The following is a 27,210-nucleotide window of genomic DNA, read 5'->3' on the forward strand; positions in this document are numbered from 1 at the left end:
CTTGACCTATAGCAAAGTCATTCGAGCAGAGATGGTTCACTTGTACATATACAAGGTGAGAACTCGTAACACGTAAATATGACAGCTGTAGTAAAAAATCTGGTGCACATGGAAGATTCGTGTTGAAAGCTTTATATGTTATCGTTAAAAAGCAATTTCTGTATGGAGAAAATAAATGGGGTTTTACAGAGCCCTTCTCACGCACTCTTTAAGGTAAATCACATTTTGAAATCTTAAAGGTACAGTAACAGGAACGCATGTTACATTTTAATTGGCTTTAAAAAAAATACACAATACATATATGTGTAGCCTGCTTTCAGAGAAAAAGAAAATCTTCTTTCACGTTTCTCATTACAATATAAACTGTCCCATCTGTCTGCATGAAGCCTTCAGCATGTCTCTGCATGCAGGCTTATGTTTAAATTGTTGGCTGTTTGTTGCCCAGTTTCACACTCCTATCCATTGCGTGTATCTGCACATTGTATGTACAGATCCATCTGTGCATGTGCCCACCGTAAATCCTCAGATTATGGAAAGTGGGCTCGGGAATTGTGATGCGGCAGCAGGTCTTGTTGTCACTTTATTTCATTGAGATTGATCTTACAAGCCAGTGTTCTATGAGATCAATAATGACATCAATACCAGAGCCCCTCATTGTCAATCTCTCTCCCACCTGGTAGCAATGACAGCTCCATCATAGTCTTGTTTCGCTTCTGCAGGTTTCGGGGCTTTGCATGTACAGAAGAGGCTCGGTCACGAGTCTGCAGGGGGAGCAGAATAGTCATGCGTTATCACGCTTTGTAGAGACAGCCTGGATCTGTGGGGCCGAGCGATTTCTCTAAGTCTCAGTCTCTGAAGCACAGAGGCATAATGGGTGTTTTCTCCAGTATTGGCACATCTTGCCTTCTGCTCACATACTGACGAAGTCAAGAGTTATTTGTCTGGTGTGACTCAAAATTCTGAAGGGATTGTTCAACCAAAAATGAAAATTCGGTCATCATTCGCAACCGCATGACTGACTTTCTTCCACAGAATACAAGGGAATGTTTTCCATACACTTTCAGAACTAAAGGACAAAAGCTGTAACCAATGCTGTAGCCTTTCAAGAAGTACACCTTTGTACCTAAAGAGTGTATATTAGTACCACAATGGTACATATTAGGACTTTTTTAAATGGTACTGTCTAGGGCTGCACGATAGTCGGGGCGTTATGTCCCATTTTGAGATCGTCCTATCATCAGCCTGTGAGATCGCAGATACAGGAGACGGGCAATGGTTTACTCATTTATTTCTTTGTTAATTCACTTGTTTGGTGAACAAAAAAGAAGCTCACTTACTCTATTGGCAACACTGTCTTGACCACATCCTTCTTAAAACGGATGTCATTAATCGAAATGCATCATTAAAGGCCAGGCGCTCTGAAATTTCCTGCGTGCCAGGGAGCGAAAACAACACACTTGCTAGTTTTAAACACTTGCACGCCTAAGAACCTCTCTAGTGCAAGGAAATGTCAGAGCCGCACGTATTACAAGCTCATGAGTCCATGCCGCGCGCAATCAGGTCCGAGCAAGAGTACATTACCAGGTGCGTGCCAAAAGGAATCCGCGCATGTTACAAGCTGTCTCACACAAAGTGAAGCCCACAAACACACTCATGCAAGGAAAAGCACGCAATGCGCATATTAATGTGATATTATGATGATAAAATTAATAACTATCATCATGAAAGGCCGCCATCGGCAATATGTATGACGATCTTCAATTCACGATACAATTATTGCTGAGCACAACCCTACTGCACGATATACCGGGGAAAGTATCATATACAGTATATCGGCGCTGTCCGATGAAAACCACGTATGTCTATTTTGCCAATTTTGAGATTTTTCGACGGATTGAATGTCCATGTTCATTTTCATATACAGTATGCTTCACATATCTAAATGGCCAATGAAAAGTTGTGAAATCATGTCATCTAATTTTCACATATATCCATTTGGTGTCAAAGCTGTCAATCACGCCGCGTATCTCCCGCCCGGTGGAAGCATCTCGCCGGTCTCGTAAAGTTTCATCGAATCTCAAACACTGGATAGCCGAATAAACATAGCCTGGTGAGACAATGACTTTCCTTTATCGAGGTAAACGTTTCCCCCTGATGCCAGACGGACGTCTAGGAGTGACAAAATTACTGTAGTACTGTGCAAACAAAGTATTTGTCTAGCATTACCATGTCTGTGTATTCTGCCCTACAAAGGCTAAGTGCAGTAACCAAACACTGAAATCGAGAAAAATGCCCTTTAAAGTTTTTTTACACCAGCCAGTCAAACATGTTACTGCAATTTTGGCACACAAAATTGGGACAAAATTGAACCAGGAGACTTCTCACAAAGCCCATTTCAATCTTTAACTCAGTTTTGACCAAATGCATAGTTACTGCGCTTTGGCTTTGTAAGCCAGTTTTGATTCATTGTCCCTTCATAGTTTGCAAGAGACATTTAATAAATGTATAATTAATATTAAATAAACTAAGCGTATTTAACGAAGACGTAGGCTATTTAATAAACTTAGCGTATTCATCTGTCAATATGAAACGCGAATTGGCCATTCTAATTAATGATCGGAAGAACGTGTATCGACCACCGTTACTAAATATGCACATATGTCCATTTAAACTCAATTTTGTTCAAATGTGGATTATATCATGACACTGGCAAGAATATGGTTAGATGTAAAGATGCCGTACCAAGTATGACAACGCTGCATTCAACTGCTTTTGAAATACGATGGTTTTTTTTCACTTCCTGAAAAGTAACCGTTTTGGACATACGTGAGTTTCATCGGGCAGCGACGATATGTAATATCCATATCACAGAGAGTTGTGATAGCTTAAATTTATTTTACGTGTCTATCATTTGTTTGTTGCATGCTTAGATTGTGCAAATTAGACCAATTCAAAGGGGCCTTACTAAATACCCGCCAAGTAGGTATTATACAGTTATACTATTGGCTAGACCACGGCTTAAAGAAGAGAGCAGAAAAGAAATATGGCAGGAGTAGAGACTAGCAAGGTTTTTTTAGCCTGAATTAGATTTAATTACATCAGAATATATATTACCTGTTTATTTCAGTATTATAATTACATATCTAAATGATATAAATAATAAAACCAGCATTTCTCTAGGGAAATGATGTACCACAAGAAACATTGTTATTGCAACACAACATTCAGCTTAGGGTTTTTCAATATCATGCAGCCCTAGTACTGTCAACCTTTGTACGAGGGATTTGCAATTAGTCTAAAATTGAAGTTGCCAAGCAAGGCACAATAATAACCAGGGGCTGGATTCATGAAACATTCCTAAGACAAAAAGTGCAATTCTTGAACATTTTTAGGAGTTCTCAAATATTTACTTAAGAACGTCTTAAATTGTTTTCTTAAGAATAAAATGACAAGCTTTGAAATAAATTATTCTACCCTGTTAATGAGGTTATCCATCCATTAATCTTTTTACCACATTGCAATGATTAACAAGTGGTGTGTTAAGATTATAGAATATGTTGTTTGCTGTTATAACAGAGGCCAGCTAGTGTATGAAGGCGGTGCGGTGAGTAAACATCATTCCCTAATCTCCCAATCGGTCCGTCATTTATGGTAGGTTTTGTTTGATGGGTTTCATTGGTTTTATTATGGATTATGCTTTTATTTTTCTACGGATATATGAAGAGTTTGGTTCCAAAACGCAATAAATCCATTTTGACTAATTTCGGTAAAAACGTGTTTTCTATACCAAGAAAATTACAAGATGAAAAACACTATTTTCTGTTACAAACTTTCACATAGCATCTTTTTGTTATAAAACATTATAAATTCAAATCCATAATTTGATTTTAAAAGATTTATTATAAAAACTGATATTTTTTCCACAAAATGCAATAAATACATGGCAAGTTTTTTTTTCAAAATGATATACATCTATTGAATCAATATATAAATGTGCATTCCTCTTTGCCATATTACATTCATTTAGTTGACTTGTGGTATACACCGATTAAAAAAATAAACATTAATGGCATTAATTAAAACACTTACTTTGTCATATTAAAACAACACTAGAGTTTTTGCTCCCCCTACAGGTTGGAAGCGGAATTCTCCATTACCACTGTCGTAAATAATTTAGCCTACTGCAGCAAAGCTGGCTCTGATTGGATTGTAGGTCTGCCGTAAAGCAAGTTTTTGTAGTTTCACTCGAACTACAGGACCGCGACCCGACGGTTGGAAACTTCTTTAGTGCGGTTTGGCTGATAGAGGGCTGCAAAGCGAATGTGAAAGTGCCGTTCACCCTGTTTCGAGTAGATGAACGACTGAAACTTTTTTGGAAACGTTATTTTAAGGTACAAAAAACTCTTTAGTGTTGCTTTAAAAAACACTGTCATTGCTGCTTTTATCCTTGGGATGTCGTCGCTGAACTTTTTGACAGCAATCAGCTGTAAAATTGTTTGGTCCTGCTCGATTTTCGTTGGCTTTGAGTAAAATAATGGAAAGTTTTGCTTAAGATCCCCTGTGGTAAATGTGTTAGACAACAGTCAGCATTTTTCCATCTCCCGTGTGCCTCTCACGTAAATTATTTGATTTGATGGCTTACGTTTCTCTAACGCCACAGAAAACCACCACAGGATTATCACTGCCATTAAAGTATTATTTTGTTTTTGTTTGTTTGTTGATCACGAAGTACAACGTAGATGAGGAAAATTAGGATTCCGTGAACTCAACGTGCCGCCATTGTTGTTTACAATGTGTGGAATGGTGCGCTGTAATTTGTTGAGGAGATTTATTGCATTTTGCAGAGAAGGGGGAGTGGCGTTTATTGCGTTTTGAAAAAAAAGAAAGAAAACATGACAGAATAACACGGCGGATATTGGATTTTGCGTAAAATTAATAATTTACTTTTTAATTCTGACCTGATACAATACTGATTTTGGTGGTAACTCATTTTTTTAAATACCGTTTATCGCGTTTTGGAACCAAAGTCTTCATATATTCTGTCTCATTATTGATTAGGTAGTTATTATGCATTGTTTCCTCAAATATATGGAAACAACTTTTTTCTAAAGCTTCAATTAAAGAAAAAATGGCCGTTAAGAAAAATTTCTTCTTTAGGGGCCAATCACACTAAACGCGTTTTAAACGCTTGGAAACGCAAGGCGTGTTGCACTGCCTTTTTTTGGTCACTTTAAAAAAGAGCAGTGCAGCGCTGCTTTTTATATTGCTAGGCAATCACAGAGACAGCTGTCCTGTCAATCAAACATGGATCATGAGCGCTCTTTTGCTCTTAACTGTCATATTAGCAGAAAATTTAAAAAGAGGACACTTGCTCTGACCTTGACCGAGGATAAGAGATGCACAAACACACAGGAGAAAATGAGTGACTGTAGGCCCGCCTCTCCTCTCATTCGATTGGACAATGGAAAAACGTGAATGACGTCAGGCGCTTTTCCGCTCTCAGCACTCTTTAAAAAACACGTCAAAAAAGGTGTTCGGTGTGCATAACGCTCACTAGCCATAGAAAATCATTCCAATAAGGCGCGTTTGGTATGATCGGCCCCTAAGAATGTTTTGTGAATCCGGCCCCCAGGTTTCTTTTCAACTTGGTTTGTCAGCTTCTACACTGTTAAAATTCCTTACTACATTTAAATGTTTAAGTTTAAACAACTTGAATTAATAAATCGTTTAAACTTTTTTGACCAGTTAGAAGTTGCTATTAATTATAAAAAATCTACTTAAAAATGTAAGTGCAACAAGGAGTTTTTAATAGTGTAGCATTGACTTTAACCATGAGAACATAAGTCTTTTTTAAAGTAATTGCTATTGAGTTTCGGCCAAATCACCCAGCCCCACTTACAACCGTTTTAATGAATGCAGCATTAGAATATTGCATTGTACTCATTTTAGGAGGGAGCTGTGCTCCACCAGTCAACAATCTTTCCTTTTAAGATGATTTTTAAAATCAGTTTTGGACTTGTGTGACTGGGAACAGCGTAGAGAAAATGATGAAGGCGACTCTGAAAGCATATTTATGGTGCAGTGAGCCTCGCATGAAACGAGGCACGGCATATTAATTTTCGCAGCCATTCAGTGGACTTTGAATGCCATCCACTCATCCTGCCATTACTATTCTATTTGCTCTATTCTGACTGCAGTGTCTCTGAACAAACACTTGTGGCTCTACAGCAATGCCCAGGACAATAAATGTTTCTTCTCACAGACAAAGTACGTCACGTATAATTTCACCCCCTAATCAAGCTTAACGACGGGTGATGACAGCAGTGAAACCATACATTTGTCTCCTCTTCAGTCATTCGGAGAACAGAATAAACTGATGATGATTATAGTGATGTAATAATTTCTGTGAATACAGCCGGGCCAGAAATGGAAGAGGATATGCAGATGGGGTCTTCATTTTCAATGTGCACAAATAAAACCATTCATCTTGTTTTCGTCGGGCCACTTTTGGAATAATGATGTTCAAGTTTGGTAGGAATTGCATATTGATAAAATATATTGATGATATAAACGGTTGATGAAATATATTGATGATATAAACGGTGGCTTATGTAACAATTCTGAGAAGAATTATTATAAGGATGTTAGGTGAGTTAGATAAAGCTATTCATTCTTGCCCTTTTCCACAATGACCATATCTTCATTCCTGATATCTTTATCTTATATGCGTTTTTGTTTACATTCCTTTTTCTTTCAAATATCTTTATCATGACACACAGAATTTGCTGTTATCTTTTGAAAAAAAACCTATAGTGTATAGGGAGGGACCAAGGGCAACCTTCCGGTCTCCTCCATAAAGCCATCACAGAAGTGACTTATTGTAAATTGCAATTCATCGACTGGCTGCTAAAGACTGGCTCCTTAAATAAATGTTTATAGCCTTGTACAAAAAGTGTTTTTAGTCTATAAAGCAAATTTTGCTCATTATGACAACTGTGAGGGAGGTGATTTTTTTTCATCCGTTTAAATTATATTAAACCTTACCGTGGGTTCACAACAGCCGCGTTTGAGGCTTTAAAATCGCGTCTACCGTGTCTAATTTGCCACTTGAACATTTTTAGTTTACTCGCTTCATTCGTGCGTGAAAGCTACACGTGAAATTCTAGTCATGGTATGGGATTTCTGCGACTCCGCTCGCTTTCTGTAATCACATCACTACTAGAGAAAGCTTCTGATTGGTTAACGCCACACTTTTTCTGCCAAAGGTAAAAAAATTTCAACTCACTCGTTTGCTGCGGCAACGCTCAATTCGCACCATTCGTGCGAACAAGGCGGAATCGCGTCTACCGCGCTGTACTAAACGCCCCATTCTTGCCACGAGACCTCCAGATGCGGGTCAACGCGTCTTCATATTGACTTAACATTGAAATCATGCGAGCTTGACGCCTCTACTGCGGCTGGTCTGAACGCAGCATTAAAGTTCAGCATAGTTAACTCTTTTTATAAAATGCGCCAGCACCGATTTTCATGCCTAGATTAATGCCTTCCAGAAAATTTTCTTCTTTAAATATATAAACGTACAAATGTTTCAAATGAAAGAAAAGACCCTCTGCTTGCAAACAGAAAAAAATGTTTCATCCTATCTTTCTTTGTTCTCTTTTTATCACCTCCCAAATATGGGTAGGTTTCTTTAAAAATACAAATTTTTGAGCAAAAAGCTGAGATAATTGCACTTTTGTAAAGGACTTTTGTTAGAGATCAGATTCAGAGCAATGATCAAAACATACACTGAGTTTTATAAGTTGTGTAAGAGCGCCATCTGGTGGATAATAGCGGAAATATGGATTGCTGTAAAAACTCATCATTTGCAGGGAAGCGTTTCCTCTTAATTGACGAGATAACTTGTCAATGGTGGGGAAAGAATAAGGGTGTGGCCACTTGATTGACAGGTGAATTGCCGCTCCTGTCACTACTGTCAAGCTAGGTGGGCGTGGTTTCAGGTACCAGACACCTTAGGTCCACCCACATCCCGCCTCTTTGACCATTTTCGGTTATCTGCGAATGACTCGCTGCCAAGATGGTGATGACAGACCCCACCTACTTTGGGCTTCAAAAATGCTCTTCACAAACCTATGTGTGACGGTGCAGGCACTACATCCTTGGTAGGGACCCACCAAACCGATACCAACAAAGTTGCAGAAACTGTGAGGTCGGCTCGCATTGCCCGTGTGCTGTGTCTGGGTTCAAAGTTGCCCTGGCACACCAAATGGACAGCGGCCAGGTAGCACGTCTGTTCTACACCTGCATGAGATGAGATAACTTTAGTATCAGCAGGTGCCAGTACTTTGTGTTTATTACTTAGAGCTAGTAAATGCAGTGAAACAAAATATAAACATAGCAGCGCTTGTTTACCAGTTTCACACAAATTTTGTCAACCACAGACAGGTTTGTAATATATCTGTAATCTCTTACGAATTTAAATGAGACACAAAAATTTGACTTTGTTAGCTTGCTTCGTCATCTCAGTTTTTCTTTTTGCGCACTGGTTGGCTGTGCTGAACTGCCAATCAGGATGATCCAACTCCTCCAATTCAACATGGTGAATCGGCCAATAACATGGCAACCGTGACTTTGTTAGCGGACGGTGCATAACGCACCAAAAAAACACTCAAAAACCTGGATGAACGCCAACCATCGGCTTGGTGTGTAACAGGCTTATGGAAACGGTTTAATTCCTCACTTAAAAAAGATAATTGACCATATACATGTAAGTGATGTAATAAAGATATAGTTAACAGCCAAAGACACTGTTAATGATTTCACATGGAAAGAGGGCGTCTACATATTGAAGTCTTGTAAAATTTTTATTCTTAGAGTTGAGATGACTGTAGACAGTGGAAAATAATACTAAATGAACTTAAAAACTAGACTAAAACTGTGTTGCCATCAATGAAAATGAAGACTAAGTATGATTTATTTGTCACATAAATTGTCCAGTGACATTCATTTGAGTAATAAATCCATCATGTGGCTAAATGAATCAGCAGTTGTACAAGTTGTATTGCATGACAGTGCTGGTTTGGCGAAGTACAGGCCTTTATTTTGGTCCAAACAGAATGATAAGAAATCTTTAATATGATGTGTCTTTGATGGTCACTGCCACGCTTTTTGTGGCTTTAATATCAGTGGATTGAGATAAGATTGCAACTGTCTATTATACTACAGAAAGTAATATTAAAGCAGGAAACTTTATTAAGTGTTTAGGTGAGGAGTAAATATTTAGCCCGTTTCGGTCCTTGCTAGGTTGGTTTATGCCATAATCTAATTGCCTTCTTACATGTTCACATTTCTAATATTTGCTTAGCATGACAGGTTTTCAAGGTATTTAAACTATTTTGAAGTCAGCACTTCTGAATGTTAAAGTTTTTGAATTGCTGAAATTTTCACATTTCTAAAAAAGAGGAAAAGTCGGAATATGAACACTTTTCATTACGGATTAAGGAAACACTCAATTTCCCGGTACACGGGTGCGGGTGGATTGGGCTGCTCGCAGGACACGTCGCGTCACATCGTAATTTCATACAAGCGTCCTTTGATTCCTGGGCAATTTCTTGTTAATAAGTCATATCGGTTCTGCCCCTCTCCCCTAACAGATACAGTTCCTCATCGTCTGCCTCCATTCCACCAAAACAGAGATCTGATTGCTTGCTCCTGAAACGGTATCGACTAGTTCATTTCACGGAGTGATGTTTTTGAGATGTAGGACTGACCTCCTTTATCTGGCTTTTCATCGAATGCTGCGTGCGAACAGATCCGAGACGATAAAAGAATCGTCACGCGATGGAAAGTGCAAAGTCGAGGGATATCATGTGTTTCTGCTCTTATGAGTGATGAATGAACCAATTTGTATCAGACATTGGGGGCAGTTGGGGGGTTGAAGGCTGTGATGCAAAGCCCAAACACAGGAAATTTGGCTCGGCCACACACACGATAGGAGACGAGGTGTGCTTGGATTTTTAAAGAACACGTAAGGTCAAATATAGCAAGAATTTGGGGCTGTCAAATAGAGATGTACTTCATAATAATGTCAACCACTGTCGTATCACAAAACATAAAGCTCACCTGCATGAAGGGTTTAATCTAATGAATGTCTTTAGTTATTGGCAATAACTGTCGTTGGTTATGTATGTCTTAACGTTCAGATCCCTCGAGTGTACTTTACATTTTAACACTCAGTTAGGCTGAGCATTGCTGTTAAGCTTATAATTATGTTGTTTTTTTTTGCAAAAGCATTTGTGAGTTTAACTTTTTTGTGTGTTTTTACACTTAAACTGTCATCTTTTTGTAGATTAAAATTTAGTTTTTCTGTTTTGTTTGATTTATTTATTTATATTTAAGCTAATTTATGAAATTAAATCTCCAGGTGCTGTGGTACCAAGTTGATACTAAATATAAAAACTTTATTGGTGCCAATCTTTTTATTGTACTGCTATTGGCTACCGACACAGTTCAGTGCCACTCACAGGTGTACAGCATTTGTGCATGTGCTCTGTGAACCATCAAATCCATTTTCTACGTCAAAATGCCAATCTTGGCACAGTAATCATGTAAATACCATTGCTTGTGTTTAATTTTATCTGTTTGTTGCAATTATTAATATTTTTTTCATATGCTACAGTGTTTTATTTTTAAATAAGATCAATAGCATATTCGTTTTGCGATAGTATTATTACTATTAGCATTGACTGCAGGACTTTTTGTAACATGACAACCGTGTCCACAGGCTTGCAAAGACATTGCTGCGAATAACCCAGAAAACATCTTTGTGTCACAGCGGTGTCGTTTCTCATATGCTTCTGTTTGATGTGTGTATGAGAGAGCGACTAACATTTTCCACTGTGTTTATTTCTCAGCGTGATCCAGGACAAGTTCTGCGGGATTGTTAACATCAGCGTGGAGGCTCTGCACGATGTAATGACAGAAGACCCTGAGACCGGTACCTTTAAAGAGTAAGCTTGGTTCTCTCTTTAATCACTTTTCTCTTGTCTAATGGCCTGGAACATGCCGGACAAGGGCACGTACTGTCATGCTACTGAGATGTTTAATGGCACATGCTCGATCCTGGCAGACGTAGAGGGAGATTATTAAATAGAATTGCAGTTTCCTGCATGGCCTGTTGTTTTATACTTCTGATAGTGATTCATAGAATCAAACTTTGTAAAATATTTACATTTACACATTTGGCAGACGATTTTCTCAAAAGTGACTTGGAGTGCATTCACGGTATGTATTTTATAAATATGCGTGTTCTTTAGGAACACTTGACTTTTCATGGCCTGCACTCTTAAAATGGTTGTGTTAAAACAACACATTTTGTGTCGAAGTTATTGGAACAACACATCTTGTGTTGTTTTAATACATCTTGTGTTGTCTCTTTTATTTATTTGAACACAAAATTACACATAATGTGTTAAAATAACGCATGATGTGTTAAATGGCATAACACAAAACAATGTGTAAAAAATTAACACATCCTTTCTTATAGTGTACTAGGGCTTCTGTATTTATGTAATTCAATAGATTCTGTAATGTGGAATGACGAGTATGCGAACTTCACGCTAGTTGGCTTGTTCGGTTAATTTAGCCTATTCAACCTTCCAGGTAAGTTCTGTATGCTATGATTTATCGTTTAAATAACTGATAATATTACTTTAACGTTCAGACATCTATTCAGCCTGCTGTTCTGTCTGCTATTGTTTAGTTGAATAACTTGCCTTTCCAGATTAAATGTCTGTTCTTCGGCTTGGATTTTGTGAAATAATTTTCTAAATAAACGCGACGTACTGTGACTTATATATGTTAATTCATCTTAATGATGTATTTTTAAATGATGCGGCTTATAGTCCGGTGCGGCTTATAGTCCGGAAAGTACAGTATTTGTTTCCGAGTTAATCCGATGAAAAAAAATTATTATATTTTTTGCTTAACAACTAAATTAAGGCAAGGAAATTAGTTACCTCCGGACGTTTCTAAATCGGAAGGCTGCAGCCTCCGGAGGTCGCATATGCAGGCTGTATGTCACCAAGCCTGGTTTATTTCAGTTAACGGAGCATTACGTTCGCAAGTCATTAACATACTACAACAATTTATGATTAACTAAAAATAGTAGTCAACTTAATAACGTTAATTGTTAATATTCTGAAATTAGACGTTATGATGCGCAGCTTAGAAATGCGACCTCCAGAGGCTGCAGCCTTCAGATGAGAAACGTCCTCTGTGTCACCGCCACAAGTTCCCCATTAGAAAGGGTTTTTAGCACGAGGAGAACATTGTAACATGTCTGCGTTTCTCTCTGATGCCTCAAAATGTTGATCGTTTAGTCTTTTAAACGTTTAGTGTTTTTAAAGTTTTAAGGTTGACAAATTTTAACCCTAAATTAAGGGGTCTAAAATAAGAAAAATAGACTTTTAAGACAACCCTGTAGCACATTTTTTTAAGTTAAGTGCATAATAAATTTTTTGTAAAAAAAAAAAGTGAGAGAATTGGGATCTCAATCCCCATGGAGAAAAAGCGTAATTCACATTTTAGCATGAATCGTGCAGCCCAAATGTAAGGTCTTTATACACCACTGATAATAAAGTTATGTATATTATATTGCATTTCTGTCAGGAAATCCTCCTAAAAGTTACACAGTGCACCTTTAAATATCCAAAATATAAATAGATCAAATATTGAGTTCCCATATAAATTTTCACATTTTGCAATAAGGACACAAACGTGTCTGTAATAAGACATTAAATTATCCCCAATGACAAAATAATTGATAACAGCATTTGTTGACACCGATTTTCATAATTAGTTATTAGCGATTTTATTGATTTGTTTTTGTGGTCCTACTGCTCACACAATGCTGCACAAAGTGAGCTACAGGAACTAAATTCTGACATTGTTGTTACTGTAAGTATTTAGTATATAAGTATAATATTTAGTCAAGGATATTATTTGTTTAGTGATTAACTGCATCCATCAGTTCAATATATTTGATTTTACAATAATATTGAAGCCTCAAATGATCAAAAAGCCTTAAGTTCAATGAATATTGTGATATGAGATGTTATTTTTTGATGCACAACATATGTATGTATGTGAAAACAAAACGTATGCCATAATTTATTGATATGCATAATTGTTATGACATGCTATTTTCTTATTGTCAAAATTTGTGTTAGTGCTTCAGTTCATATTTTACACCAGATTTTGGGTCAATTTTCTCTTTAGACCAAATTGCTTTTATAAGCATTTTCCAATGTTCACTAACATCTTAGCAAACCTTCAAGAAGCTAAACATACATACCTGCATAAAAAGCGTGTCTGTAAGAAATGTCATTCTGTACCCAAGGGTAATGTTTTCGATTCAGAACATCTGATATGACACATCAGATACAGCATACTATATTCCTACAAGGTTTCTTTGTTTTTATGCATCGGTTTGTTCGGTAAGCTGGTCATGAAACGCGAATGATGCGCAGGCAGCCAATAATTCATGACTTCTGGATGAGGTGCCGTACCCCAATGTTCACCACCTGAGGCATTTTATCATTTCCAAACAGGCTGGATACACAGCCTGCCTCATACATACTTCAGTGGAGTGTCAAAATAGCATTCAAAAATTGAGTGAGTGTTTACACAGGCGGTGCGCAAGGCACCGATGGAGAATGGGAAAGACGGCACGTTTAAAAGATGAAATGTAACATGAATGTAATTTCTCTGCTTTGCACCGGCTGGCTTTCACACGCATGCATGCACATTTCATGACCTCATACGCTCTTTCTGGTTTCCTTTTCTCTAGTTGCATGCTAATGAGTCACTTTGAAGAGCCGAAGCTGTCAGACGATGAGGAGCCTCCAACAGAACAGGACAAGAGGAAAAGACTGGTGAGTGTCTATTGTCAAACCACACAGCCTGGAGGTCACGGTTCTTCCTATTAATGGAAGGTACCACCAAACATTGCATATTGACAGTTTGTTGTAGGCTGAACGGTACAATTTAACACATGCTGTATTGCTGCATCAATGTAAATACTGTTTTTAAAAAAAAGGGTGAAGAATTTAAAATGTCAATCTTAGGAAATTTGAACTTTTTATTCAGTCCACCATAGCACGATTGGCTCAACCAATGGAGTGGAAATGTCATTTCAACCTGAACAATGGCAGATGGGAGTGAAAATCTGTGTAGTAGCGATTCCATTGGGAAAATAATATATTTATATAATCTTCCAGGTAGTTCGGTAGTTTTAGGTATTAGCTGGTTCAAAATGAAATGCAGTTAAGCACTTGGAAGCCATTACCATTTCTTACAGAACTGTAGAGGTGGAAAAATAAATGTATGAAAGAGAGACAAAAAAGCAATAAATTGCAGTTCCAGTTTGGTTAAAATGGACAGATGGAAATTACAGTTACAGCTCTTGGCTTGAGTTAAAAGAGTTCTGCCCAAGCATGTGATGTGTGTGAGTTTCGTCTGAAAATAAACTTTGGATGTCTGTGAGGAATGGGCACAAGTACCCAATGGTGACAGCAGTGACTGATTATAAAATAGTAATAAATACTGATTTTTTTTAACACAGGGTTCCCACAGGTCCTTGAAATCCTTGAAAGTTTGTAAATCGAGGGGGGGATTCAAGGCCCTGGGAAGTTTTTGAAAATATACATACATAGATACAGGTCATTGACAGTGCTTGAATCTATTTTATATAAGACGTTTTTAGAAAAAAAGTCCATATTATTACCTGTGTAGGATAATATCATTAAAATTCTAGACTGTTTAAGCACACATGCTAAACTGTTCGCTTTAAATGCTTATATCTTTTGTGTGCGAATGTTTCATGATTTTCATGAATGATTCATACCAAAATGCTTTTTTTGCATAGTTGTGTTTGACACATGAAAACGTCTCGGGTTACGTATGTAACTGTTGTTCCCTGAGAAGGGAACGAGACGCCGTGTCTCCCTTGCCATACTTCCTGCATCCCTGTAACACCGTCTTAGGCAATTTTCAGATAGAGATATACTTCCTGGCTCCCGCGTCACCCTGTCTTTGTCGTTAAGCCTCACCATTGGTTGATTTTGATATACACATTCAGATGCACTTACCCCTGGAGACGTCACCACAGTGACGCAGCGCAAGTTCCTTCGAAAGGGAACTGTAACAATGTATCTTAAAAAGTAACACGATGTAACCTTGCTCTCACTTGAAATGTGCCCCCACATTTAGTCCTTGAATTTGAGGATATTGGGCCCAGAAAGTCCTTGAAAGGTCCTTGAATGGTCCTTGAATTTGAAGTTAACTAAGGTGTGGGAACCCTGTTAACAGCAAATCTCATATCAAGCCAAATTCAATATCTGCCCTACAGTATGCAGTTTTTAAGTTTTTGATTGGTGAACCAATGGTTTGTTTTACCACAGTTAAGCCCAGAGTTGGACAATTGTAAAGGTACTAGGGCTGCTCGATTATGGGAAAAATCATAATCCCGATTGTTTTGATAAAAATCTTAATCTCGATTATTTAACACGATTACTTAAATGACTGTTAAAACATGCATTTATACATGGGCTTGACATTAACTTTTTTGCTCACCAGCCAAAGTGGCTAGTTGTTTTCCAAAGTTACTAGCCACTCAGCATTTTCACAGGCCTGGTTGCTGGTAAAATAAATTTTATATGATTAAACTTGACTTTGGCATCCTAAAATGAATTTAATTTGAGCAAATTTACTTGGTTTAGCTAAATTAGATGCAAATTGAATTTCAAATGCAGTCTGACCACCCAAATTAGGACAACATTAGCTGGTATATACCAGGTATATCAGTATAGATCATATCATATATTTAGTCTAGTAAGACATAAATAGATTTACATTGAATGAATATATTAAAAGTGGAGCAGGGGTGTAGAAGATTAACTGAAAAGATATACACAAAACCCCTCGACAACCACTTTAAATATTTATTAACAACAGCAGTCAAGAAATGTACATGAATTTTACTTTCAACTTGTTTATGCAGATTGTATTTTATATGCTTGATCATGTTTTTTGTTAAAAGTGATTTAAGAATTTTAATGACAACTGTCGAGAGGGCATTATTGTTGCCCAAAGTAGCTTACAATAAAATGATGCGCGAACCTCTCAGCTGGCGGGTTTCATTTGATTTCGTGTGCATTCAGGAATGCGCCGAATTTCTCTCCGCTCTTGCCCTGAGAATGTGCACGCAATATATATCTCTCCAATCACTTCCATGCAATTGTTGTATCTTTCCCGAAGTGTGTATGTGCTCAGACTGCGTCCTCTTGTGCCTTCGCAAATCCATCACCTCTCGCGCGCTCTCTGGGAGGTGGCGCTTTGGTCCGCAACGCTCCGCTGAACGCGCGCGCGTCTCCACAAACGGTCGCAGCCGAAATCTACCCGCATTTCGCGGGTGTTAATGTCAAGCCCTGCATTCATTCAATGCATTGTTTAGTGTTGCTGCAGAAGGCTACATGTGTCAAAGCAATAGTGTTTAAGTGCCAGCAGAACGCGATTCACATTTTAAACACGATCGCTTGAAACGCATATAACTTGACAAACATAAACAGGATTATTAACTAGTGACCTGACTTTAAACAGATGACTGAGCGCGCAGCTCTCTGCACGGAGAGCGGCGCCACGATCCAGCTGATATTTTAAACGTGAGGGATAGTTTGCCTCCGCTCGCTTGAAAAGCATAAAACTGAACAAATACATGAGGATTTCTACTTTGTGTGCGAGGCGCAGCTGCTTATGACGCGTCGGATTAATGACTCAAAACGAAATAACAGAAATGCGGCACACTAATCGATCTCCCTCGATTATCTTGTTTTTGCAATCGAAATGTGCAAAAATCGAAATTGAAATCGAAAAACGATTAATTGCACAGCCCTAAAAGGTACATTCACATTATAAGCGATTTTGTCGCTTTGTGTCGCTAATCTCTTTCAACAAGGTCATTAAGGGGTGATTCTAAATCTGGTTGTCATAAACAAATGAGTAACGCCCACTCTAGTAACTGACGAGAGACGGATGACGTGAACTCCACTCTTTCGCTCTCATTGGTAGTTGTTCCAAAAAGTCACTCATCATTTGCATAAAGTTATTTTGTCGCGTGACTGAACACGCCCCCTCTGGTCACCAATGGTCACTGTTACTCGTGTCGCCGGATGTCGATGAGCTTCCATTGAAATTAAATCCAGATGGGACATTTATCAACAAGTCATTTGCATTCTTGGTGAAATCTAATTGTCATCCAACCTTAACATGTGAAGTATTATCCACATTTGAACAACATTAAATAAAACAGTCATTCTTTAAAAGTAACGCCCACTCCAGTAACTGATGAGAGATGGATTACGTGAACTCCACTGCTTCACTCTCATTGGTAGGTGCTACTGAATGTCGCTCATCATTTGCATAAAGTTAAACTTTTCTCAACTTTGTCATGCAACTGGGCACGCCCCATCCGGTTGTCAATGGTCACTGTCATCTGAACCGTCTTTTGATAGACCCACCCCACACATACGCAACCAAGGCAAGGCTTTCGGTTAGTAGACACGCCCCTTACTGCTGATTGGCTAAAAGTGTGTTTTGGTACTCTGCCTGACTCCCTTTTCCAAATTGTTTTTCAAAAATCATGCACCCTTTAAGCCTTTAAGATAACATGCAGTATCCGTAAATTAAGAAAATCATTCTTTATGAATAATTGAATTTTAAATTGAATCCAGATGGGACATTTAACAACAAGTCATTTGCATTCTTGGTGAAATCTAATTGTCATCCGAGTTCAACATGTGAAGTATTATCCACATTGAACAACAGCAAATAAAACAATCATTCTTTAAAAGAAGAACTGATACTGACTGAACATTACCTCGACTACAAAAATGAACTAAATATTTTAGTAAATTGACAGATCTAACAGAACATTAGGTTAAAGAAACTCGAATATGTGCTATTTTGGTTCGGTTGTGACTCGTTTAGATGAATTTACTTTTTGGAAACATTACTGTACCTGTATCACTTTGTCTAGGCAAGAGCGGAACGCAGTAGTGACTGCAGCGATGTATTGAATTATGTTTGCACTTCTGCACCGGGTCGGACGGTTGCGAGGCACTGAGCAGGGAAAACAGATACAGGAGAAAGACACAGAGAGCAATCAGTCCACACGTAACAGGCGACGATAAAGTCAAAGAGATGTATTACGCTACAAATCTGCACTGACAAAACGAAAGGTGTTAGTTCCTGCTGGTTAATGATGCACAAACGGATTAAAGCCAAAAACGTGTGTGTCTTTTTATCACTCTTCCAGCACACATGCAGGTTTATATTTAAGAGGTTTATTTCAAATTATCACAGCTATTGACACGAACGGGCCGATATTTATGCAGTCATCCTACACATAATCGGTGGCAGCAGCAGCTTTGGACGGCAGATCGGTCTGGGATGGCTACTGTGCTAACATTGTTTCCGAGACTGGTTAACCTGTCAGTTGGGTTGTGACTGATGTGCGTTGTGTCTCATTCCTGTAAAAAATGTAATTTATCTAAAATGATTACGTCTTGGTTCTTTATGGGCAATAGGCCCTCGTTTTCATTTAAAGTTTTTTTTTTAATATTTAATTTTTTTCCCAGCCACCACCCCACCCCTCGACTTCGGAGGACAACTTTATTTTTATTCATATGAAAGTTTAACAAACACATATAGTGATTTTTAAAAACAAAGGTGAATGGAAAACAAAACTGCTCCGAGTGTCATATACATAAGATGAAAACAAGATAATGAGAAAAAAGGGAATTTCGGGTGTACACACCAGCTAGGTACACATATACAGACAGACAGACAGACAGACATAAACAGACATAGATAGATTAATATAGATTTAACCATTTGGATGTTTTTTTCTTACTGTATCCCCAGCAATGTGTTTGCAATGGAATAGTTTCAAGTAATGTATTTGCAGCTGAAGTTAAGATGAAGTTGATGTCTTTTTGGCTTATAGTAAAATAAGGGGGTTATTCTGCAGAAAAGGAGGACTGGCATTTATTGCGTTTTGGGAAAAAGGGACAAAAGATTTAAAAATACCTGAAACAATCTGAAGAACAGCGATATAAATATTCCTTTAGATATTTCCTGGAATAGCGTTTGTAATGGTACTTCTTCTGTGGCACAAATGGCGTTTCTACAGGAGAGGGCCCTCTGGCTTTTGGATGTGGCGGCATTTCAACGTAATACATTCAAATTCATTCAGTGAGAAAACGCATATTTGCATGATTAATCGTCACAGCCCTATGAAAATGTATACCTTGCAATGCACTGTAAGTCGTTTTGGATTAAAGCGTCTGCCAAATGCATGAATGTAAATTTAAAAACTAATGTATACAGTATATAAATACAGTACACGCATCTGTTCCTGTTAATGTTGCAAACTATTCGTCTCTCTGTCACTTCTAAGGTTTAACCCTGCCCCCTTTTCTCTTGGAAATAATTTTCTTGTATCATAATTTGTTTAAGGATTTGAAGGTCAGTTCTGTTTGCCTTTTTTTTTAATAAGCACAACTTTCTCTGATTTATTACACATGAATCCAAGGGTTTGCCAAATTGGGTTAGGCTGTTAGTTTTTATTTAATGCTGTTCTGAGCAAAAGGTTGTGATTTCACACCCTTTTAATTTTCCCCTTGTTCATTAACCTTTGCTGCAGGTCTTGTTCTTTTTTTTACAAATGTGAGTTATGTTTTTGAATTTACTATTACCTGATTTTGTCTGCTTTCATCATTGTCCCAAGTTTAGTCTTTTCCTCTAACTTTTCCTAATGGTTGCCTATGGACTATAATCGAGTGGCATTAGCATATTATAGAGAGAAATCAAAGCTAAATTGGAACCAGATTGTTACCGCATTGCGCACAGACTTCACTAATATATTCAAATAGCTCAAGATTTTAGGTTTTTACCAAACATATTAAGAAAAACTCTAGGCTTCCTCAACTATGTCTATAAAAAACTTTCAAGCCTCCTCCTGTGCAGTTTGTCTAATTAGATTATTATGCAGTTGTTATCAAAGCATTATAGTCCTATGCAAATTTTTCACAAGGGAGCATGGGGGGGAGGAAAATTGGATGTGGGAGAAATAGAAATGCACACTTTTTAGAAGCTTAGATGTTTATGCATAATAGAGAAAGGCATTTAGTGGCACTTTATAATCCTGAAGTGGACATTTTGTCCGAGTGTCAATTGAATACTTTGGCTTTATTGAATCCAATGGTGTACTGTGCATGCCAGTTGTGTTGGTCAATGAGTTGTTGACCCTTGTGTTGAACAAATACTTGACATTATTTGTTCACCCTCATGCCTTTCAAAACATTGCTGTGTTATTTTTACTGTTTATAGTTATGCAACTTTTGGCATTTATGACCCTTGATCTGATCTGATCTGATTTGATTTGATTTCACTTTAATTTCAATCTTTGACATAAGGATATATTTTCAAACCTAAAAGCTTTGTATGACGGACATCCATTTGCAATGTCATTATAGGCATCTGAAACAACATGAGAGTAAACGATGTTAAAAGTTTTATTTTTTCGAGAGCTTGGGTGAATGGTTTTGTTTGTCACCATTTTACAGCTGTTGTTTACCCCTCCAGAATGCTCTTTGCTTACACGCATCCGTTTTTCAGGTCTTTGACCTTTCCCCACCTAAATGAAGAGCTCTCAGCACGTCTCAGACAGCTTAACCTTCAGTTTGTTGATGAGAAGCCACTCAAGCATGCTCTGTTCTCTTCTGCTTTACGTGGCGACGCATTAGCGCAGCTAGCATAACGCCCCAGTGTCCTCCACAGCGGCCTCTTAGCGTCAAGCAGCACCTCGCTTTTCTCAAGTGACTGGAGAGGATCACGTCACTGGTGCTTTGACTCAACGCTCAAGTGATGAGCATTAGACAGATTTTTAACATGCAAGGCAGTTTGTTTTTCACGGTAACATTTATCTGGTGTCTGCAGGGTCCTTTTAACGGTTTATTTTTTATATAATTGATATGGAGCGGTAACAAACTGCTATGAAATAAGCAGAGCTTTACTGCAAGAGTCACGATTAGCACTTGATCTAAAGTCGCTCTGAGGAGAAACTTGTGTAGTTAATCATATTAAGTCGCTTAACAATGCAAATGACAAATACATAAACTAATAAACAGTTCATGCATCTCAATAAACAGATAATTGGAAAATAAATGCAAATAGTTGTATTTAGTTTGATTTTATGTTTCAGTAACAGCAGATTTTATTGTTGCTGTTGTGTCAGAAATGCTAATTTTTACATTTGATAATCTCCTTGAGCGGTATATTTTGTCACAAGAAATTAAGTCATGTTAAGTCGTGAGTGTAGAATTTCAAATAGACTTTTTTCTCTTTCAAGTTGTGTGGTAGACAAGGGAAATGTAATCCAGATGCATGTTTTTTCAGGGTAAGTCTTTTAAGATTTCTTTTTTTTTTCAATGTACGTATACTTAAATTGGTTTCAATAGCTAGATTTTTGCTTGCAATACTTGTTCAATTTCATTACCTTTGGGAGAAAAGCTAATCAAAATCTTTCCGTTATTCAGCTGTCTGTTGTCATCCATGGTTATGCCACTATGTCTGATGGGTTATTTGAATGAGTTATATTCACTAGCTCAGATTTATATTGAATCTCAGGAAAGATTTGTACAGCCTCTGGTGACCCGTTTGGTACTTGAAATTATTAGATGAAAATATTGTACTGAAACTTCTCCGTATTTATTGTATTTTATTTATTGTTTCTCAGTATTTTATTTTATTGAGAAGTAATGAGGCATCATGAGCATCAGATACCCTCTCCCTATTTGAAGAAGAACCATTTTTGGCTGAATTCTTCCATGAAGAACCTTTAATGTCAGTGACCTCAAATTACTAAGCAGTTTCCTCTCAATAGGTTTTAAAGCCATACTCCAGCCAAATATCCAAATTACCCCATGATTTACTCACTCTCAAGCCATCCGAGATACACATGTCCATCATCTTGGAGACAAGCACATTTGGAGTGATTGTAGTAAATTTCCTTCATCTTCCTATCTTTATAATGACAGAAAAGAGGGATCAGGGAACAACTTCTGACTTCAAATCCAAAAAGTCAAAAAATATACATATTTCAAACATTATAAACTATAATAACTAGCTTCTGGTGACGGTTTTAGCATAGTGAAGGTTCGTTGCCTTAGGTAGCCTACGTTGCGCAGTGACTCTCGTGAATCGCATGAGTTTAAGATGCTGTCGTTACTGGAAGCTAGTTTTTATAGTTCATAAAGTCTGAAATATGGATATTTTTGTACAAAATCGCATCGATTACCAGCAGCTTTCATTCTTGTTTTCTACGATTATAAAGTTTGGAAGAGCAAGGACATCTGGTAAAATAACTCCAAACGTGCTTGTCTGAAAGATGATAGACATATGAAGAGTTTTGTTCCACGATACACAGCATTTTTTATTGTTATCGCCAAAATCAGTATTGTATCTAGTCAGTATTAAAAAGTAAATTCTTCATTTGACGAATATTCCGATATCCGACATGTTATTCTGTCATCTTTTCTCCTTTTTTTTACAAAACGCGATAAATGCCAGTCCTCCTTTTCTGCTGAATGCAATAAATCCGCTCAACAAATCACAGCGCACCATTCCACGCATTGTAAACAGTAGGGACTTTAAAGGGGACATTCCATGAAAATCAGACTTTTTCAATGTTTAAGTGCTTTCATCGGGTCCCCAGTGCTTCTACCAACCCAGAAAACATGAAAAATAGCAACCCTGTAACTTTGTTTTGGTAAGGCTCTCTCTGCAAGCATGTGAATAAATAGGTCATTCGGATTTCGCTCCCCCCATGATGTATTAAGGGGATCTTATTATAATGATACCGCCCCTTCATATGCGGTATCCAACCATGAAGCAAGCGGCATCACGAGTCCAATGACTGACAGCACGACGCGTTTGTATTCCCTCAAACACAAACAGTAGCCTACAATCTTATAACTTGTAGTTTTAATATTATTTGTAAAGGTTGAATTAACGTTCTAAAGGATTAACCTTACCTTAGTGCAACAGAGAGAGTGAGAGAGAGCGAGTGAGCGAACGAACGAGAGAGCGAGAGCAACGCGACGGTTTACTTTCATCAATAAAAGTATGTTGTTTAATATGTTTCTCTGAAGTTTATATGAATGAACACGAGGATTAATGTACTGCATGAGACAGAGTGAGAGAACAAGGCGTATTCACACTATCATACACAAGAAGCATAAATATGTTGTTTAATGTTTCTCTGAAGTTTCAAATGAATACGAGGAGTCACAAGACAGAGAGTGAGAGACTGACAGAAACGCGAATGTGTTCAATATGTGTACACAATAAACTTAAACATGTCATTTGATCTGTTTCAATAAAGTTTAAGCATTTAATGTGTTGTTTTATTACAGATCATTTAAATGTGCTTGTGTGGTTTGGTCAAAAAGTAAACTTCTGAGTGTTTGTGGACGTGTATTTTATTGTAACATGCTGAAAATCATTGTGTCTGTTTAAAACAGTGGCAGCATGAGACCTAAAAGTCTTTATTTTTATTCCACAATGTTCCCCATCTGCTGATAAACAGATGATTGACTTTTGAAACTTGTTCAAATATATAATGCTTAACATCACTTACTATCTTCTTTCGTGAGAGAATCTCCCTGATGCTCTGTCTTGAAAAAAACGATGCATTTTTGCTCAGACCCATAAAGTGGCTATTTTTAACATGCCACAATAAATTACCTATAGGGTATTTTGAGCTAAAACTTCACATATGTACTCTGGGGACATCAAAGATTTATTTAATATCTTAAAAATGTCTTCTGGAATGTCCCCTTTAATGTCAGTGACCTCAAATCACTAAGCAGTTTCCTCTCAATAGGTTTTAAAGCCATACTCCAGCAAAATTACTCCATGATTTACTCACTCTCAAGCCATTCGGGATACACATGTCCATCATTTTACAGACAAACACATTATTTTATGAAATTTCCTTCCTCTTCCAAACTTTATAATGATAGAAAAGAGGGATCAGGGAACAATTTCTGACTTTATATCTAAAAAGTCAAAAAATATTTATATTTCAAACTTTAGAAATCATAAAATCTAGCTTCCAGTGACAGTTTTAGCATAGTGAAGGTTCGTTGCCATAGGTAGCCTACATTGCACAGCGATGAATCGCGTGAGTTCAATGTGGTGTCATTACTAGGACTGGTCCAAATAGCATTTTTGAGCTTCGAAGCTCTAGTAGAAATCAAATCAAATATTCGAAGCTTCGGAAGGAGGGGCTGAACATATTTTTCCCTCTAAAGGAAAGAATATCTGTGTGTTTGTCTGTCTGTTTGCAGTTTTATTATGTGGCAGGTGTGTTGCTGTGGACCCAAGGGAGTTTAGTGTTGCATTTTGGTGCAGTATGGACATGTGACACGTTCAAAATTAATAAACTACAGAATGCAGGAAGCAGCGTGCCTTACCAGCACCGTAAATGGTAAGGTAGGCTATTTAACTAAAAGAACCGAGTATAACGAACTATAATAAAGAAAGGACACTGTAGCATACTTTCAATATCAAGTTTATTTACTGACCATCAGGCTATCCGACATGTTAGTGACATTTTTGGTCAGTAGATAAATAAAGAAGCACAGCAAAAACCCCAGTGCTCTGTCATTTAATGCAAATCAATAGATCCGCCACTTTAAGAACTCAAAAGTAGATATACAAGTGATCCTTGTGACTCCTGGTGACATACTGGTGTCTTGTGAAGCAAATTAAATCTCTTTTTTTTTCAAGAAATGTAATGTATTTGACAATATTGTGGTCAAGCCTCTAGCCAACACGAGCGCGATCTTGTTTTGTGGCAGTTGCAAGCCAGGCTCTCAGCGCCACGCCGACACCTGTGGAGCAGGAGCGTAAAGTGCACTTCCTGCTTGGCAGTCTCTGCAGCTAATACTGTTGAGAAAAATAGGATATTTGAATCCTAAAATTAACTCTTTCACCACCAGCGTTTAAAAAAAAAAGTTGCCAATAATGGAATATTCTGACCCAGCCCTAATCGTTACCGAAGCTAGTTATTATAGTTTATAAAGTTTAAAATATAGATTTTTTTCGTACAAAATCGCATCGATTACCAGCAGTAGACCTTTAATTCTTGTTTTCTACCATTATAAAGTTTAGAAGAGCAAGGACATTTACTAAATAACTAAATAACAAATTTTTTGTCTGAAAGATGATAGAAATATGAAAAATTACCGCCAAAATAAGTATTGTATCTGGTCAGTATTAAAAAGTTAATTCTTCATTTTACGCAAAATTCGATATCCGACGTGTTATTCTGTCATCTTTTTTCCCAAAACCCGATAAATGCCAGTCCTCCTTTTCTGCAGAATGCAATAAATCCGCTCAACAAATCACAGCGCACCATTCCATGCATTGTAAACAACAATGGCGGAGTATTAAATACATGGAATCTTAGTGTCCCTTATCTACTTTGTACTTTATGATTAACAAACAAACAAAATAGTAATTTGATGGCATTAATAAACCTGTGGTGGTTTTCTGTGGCGGGGAAGAAACGTAAGCTATCAAATTTAAATACTTTATGTGAGAGACACTCGGGTGAAGAAAAAGCTGTTGCTTGTTTCTCCTGACAGCATCAAACACTTTGACCCCAGGGGATCTTATGAAAAACTTTCCATTATTTTACTCAAAGTCAACATCAAGCAGGACCAAAACATTTTTACAGCTGATCGCTGTCAAAAAAAATTCAGCGACGACGTCCCAAGGATGACAGCAGCAATGCCAGTGTTCTTAATATGACAAAGTGTTTTGATTAATGCCATTAATTATTTTTTTAATCATTGTATACCACTAGTCAACTAAATGAATATAACATGCCAAAGATGAATGCACATTTATATATTGATTCAATGGATTTATTGGATTTTGTGGAAAAAATCCGTTTTAATAATAAATCTTTGAAAATCAAATTGTGGGTTTGAATTTTTAATGTTATTATAACCTAAATATGCTATGTGAAAGCAAGTTTGAAACAGAAAATAAATTTTTCCATCTTGTTACAGAAAACCCATTTTTACCGAAATTAGTCAAAATGGATTTATTGCATTTTGGAATCAAACTCTTCATATGTATCTCGGATTGCTTGAGGTAAATCAGTGAGGTAATTTTCATATTTGTTTGAAGTATCGCTTTAAGAAAGCAACAACATCTGAGTTAGAGAATTTTTTCAGCAAAATTGCTTTTCGTATTATCTCTACTATCTAGCTGTTACAACTTTATCAGGGAGGGATATCAAAGCCACCGCCCCATGAAACTCCACCCACAACTTTTCAACCCCATCTTATTAAAGAAAGGCAACAGCTTGCCAAGCCTGCAAAAGACACAGAATATCACTCAGAAGTGATTGATCCAGGATGACTGCCGCTCGATTTGTATGGCAAACCTCAGCTCTCATTTAGTCCACTGCTCGTTGGAGTAACTTGATGAGGCTTAAAACTCTAATTAGAAATTCATGAAGCATGATCCACTCTCTCTCTCCCACAGCCCCATTACCAAACCTGCAGATTGAACGTGAAGCACACCATTAATATCTGTTAGAGTCTGTTTTAAGAGTGTAAGGAAGTGCAGAGTAAGCAAACATGGGCTCAACCTCTTCGACAACTTGGTGAGATACGCTAGGATTTATTGGCAACTCTGGAAGTAAATTACAGCCGACACATCATCCCTGAAAAGTTTGATCTGCATAAACAGTCAGGTTGACCTTTACATTTAAAAAATAGATTTATGGCTTGGCTGTCTTTTAATTTTACAGTGCTAGAGGTGCTTACAGTAATCCATGTATGAAACTATTCACTTTAAGGTCATAGCAGGTTATGCACAAAACAGGCATCAGAAAAATAGATTGTAAAAGCAAATGTGTATACAACTCACACACTCTTGACCATAGAGACAGAGCGCAGTTATGCAAATTTGAAAACCACGGCCATCGGCGGGGAAACAATCCAACCGTCTCCATTGACTTTGTATTGCGAGAGGCCGCCTCCTTGTCATTTCTGGCTTATAACAAAAAAA

General features: G+C 37.5%; 1 protein-coding gene across 1 annotated transcript in view; it reads left to right on the forward strand.

The window, feature by feature from the left end:
* ipo11 (importin 11) overlaps positions 1-27,210 on the forward strand; it is a 212,020-nt gene that overhangs the window by 172,836 nt on the left and 11,974 nt on the right. The window contains exons 28-29 of the mRNA XM_055167292.2: positions 10,914-11,009; positions 13,850-13,934. Of these exons, the coding sequence (XP_055023267.2) occupies positions 10,914-11,009; positions 13,850-13,934 (181 nt within the window). The remainder of the gene's footprint in view (positions 1-10,913; positions 11,010-13,849; positions 13,935-27,210) is intronic.

This window comes from Misgurnus anguillicaudatus, chromosome 5, assembly GCF_027580225.2.
Source record: "Misgurnus anguillicaudatus chromosome 5, ASM2758022v2, whole genome shotgun sequence".
In the NCBI taxonomy this organism is placed as follows: domain Eukaryota; kingdom Metazoa; phylum Chordata; class Actinopteri; order Cypriniformes; family Cobitidae; genus Misgurnus; species Misgurnus anguillicaudatus.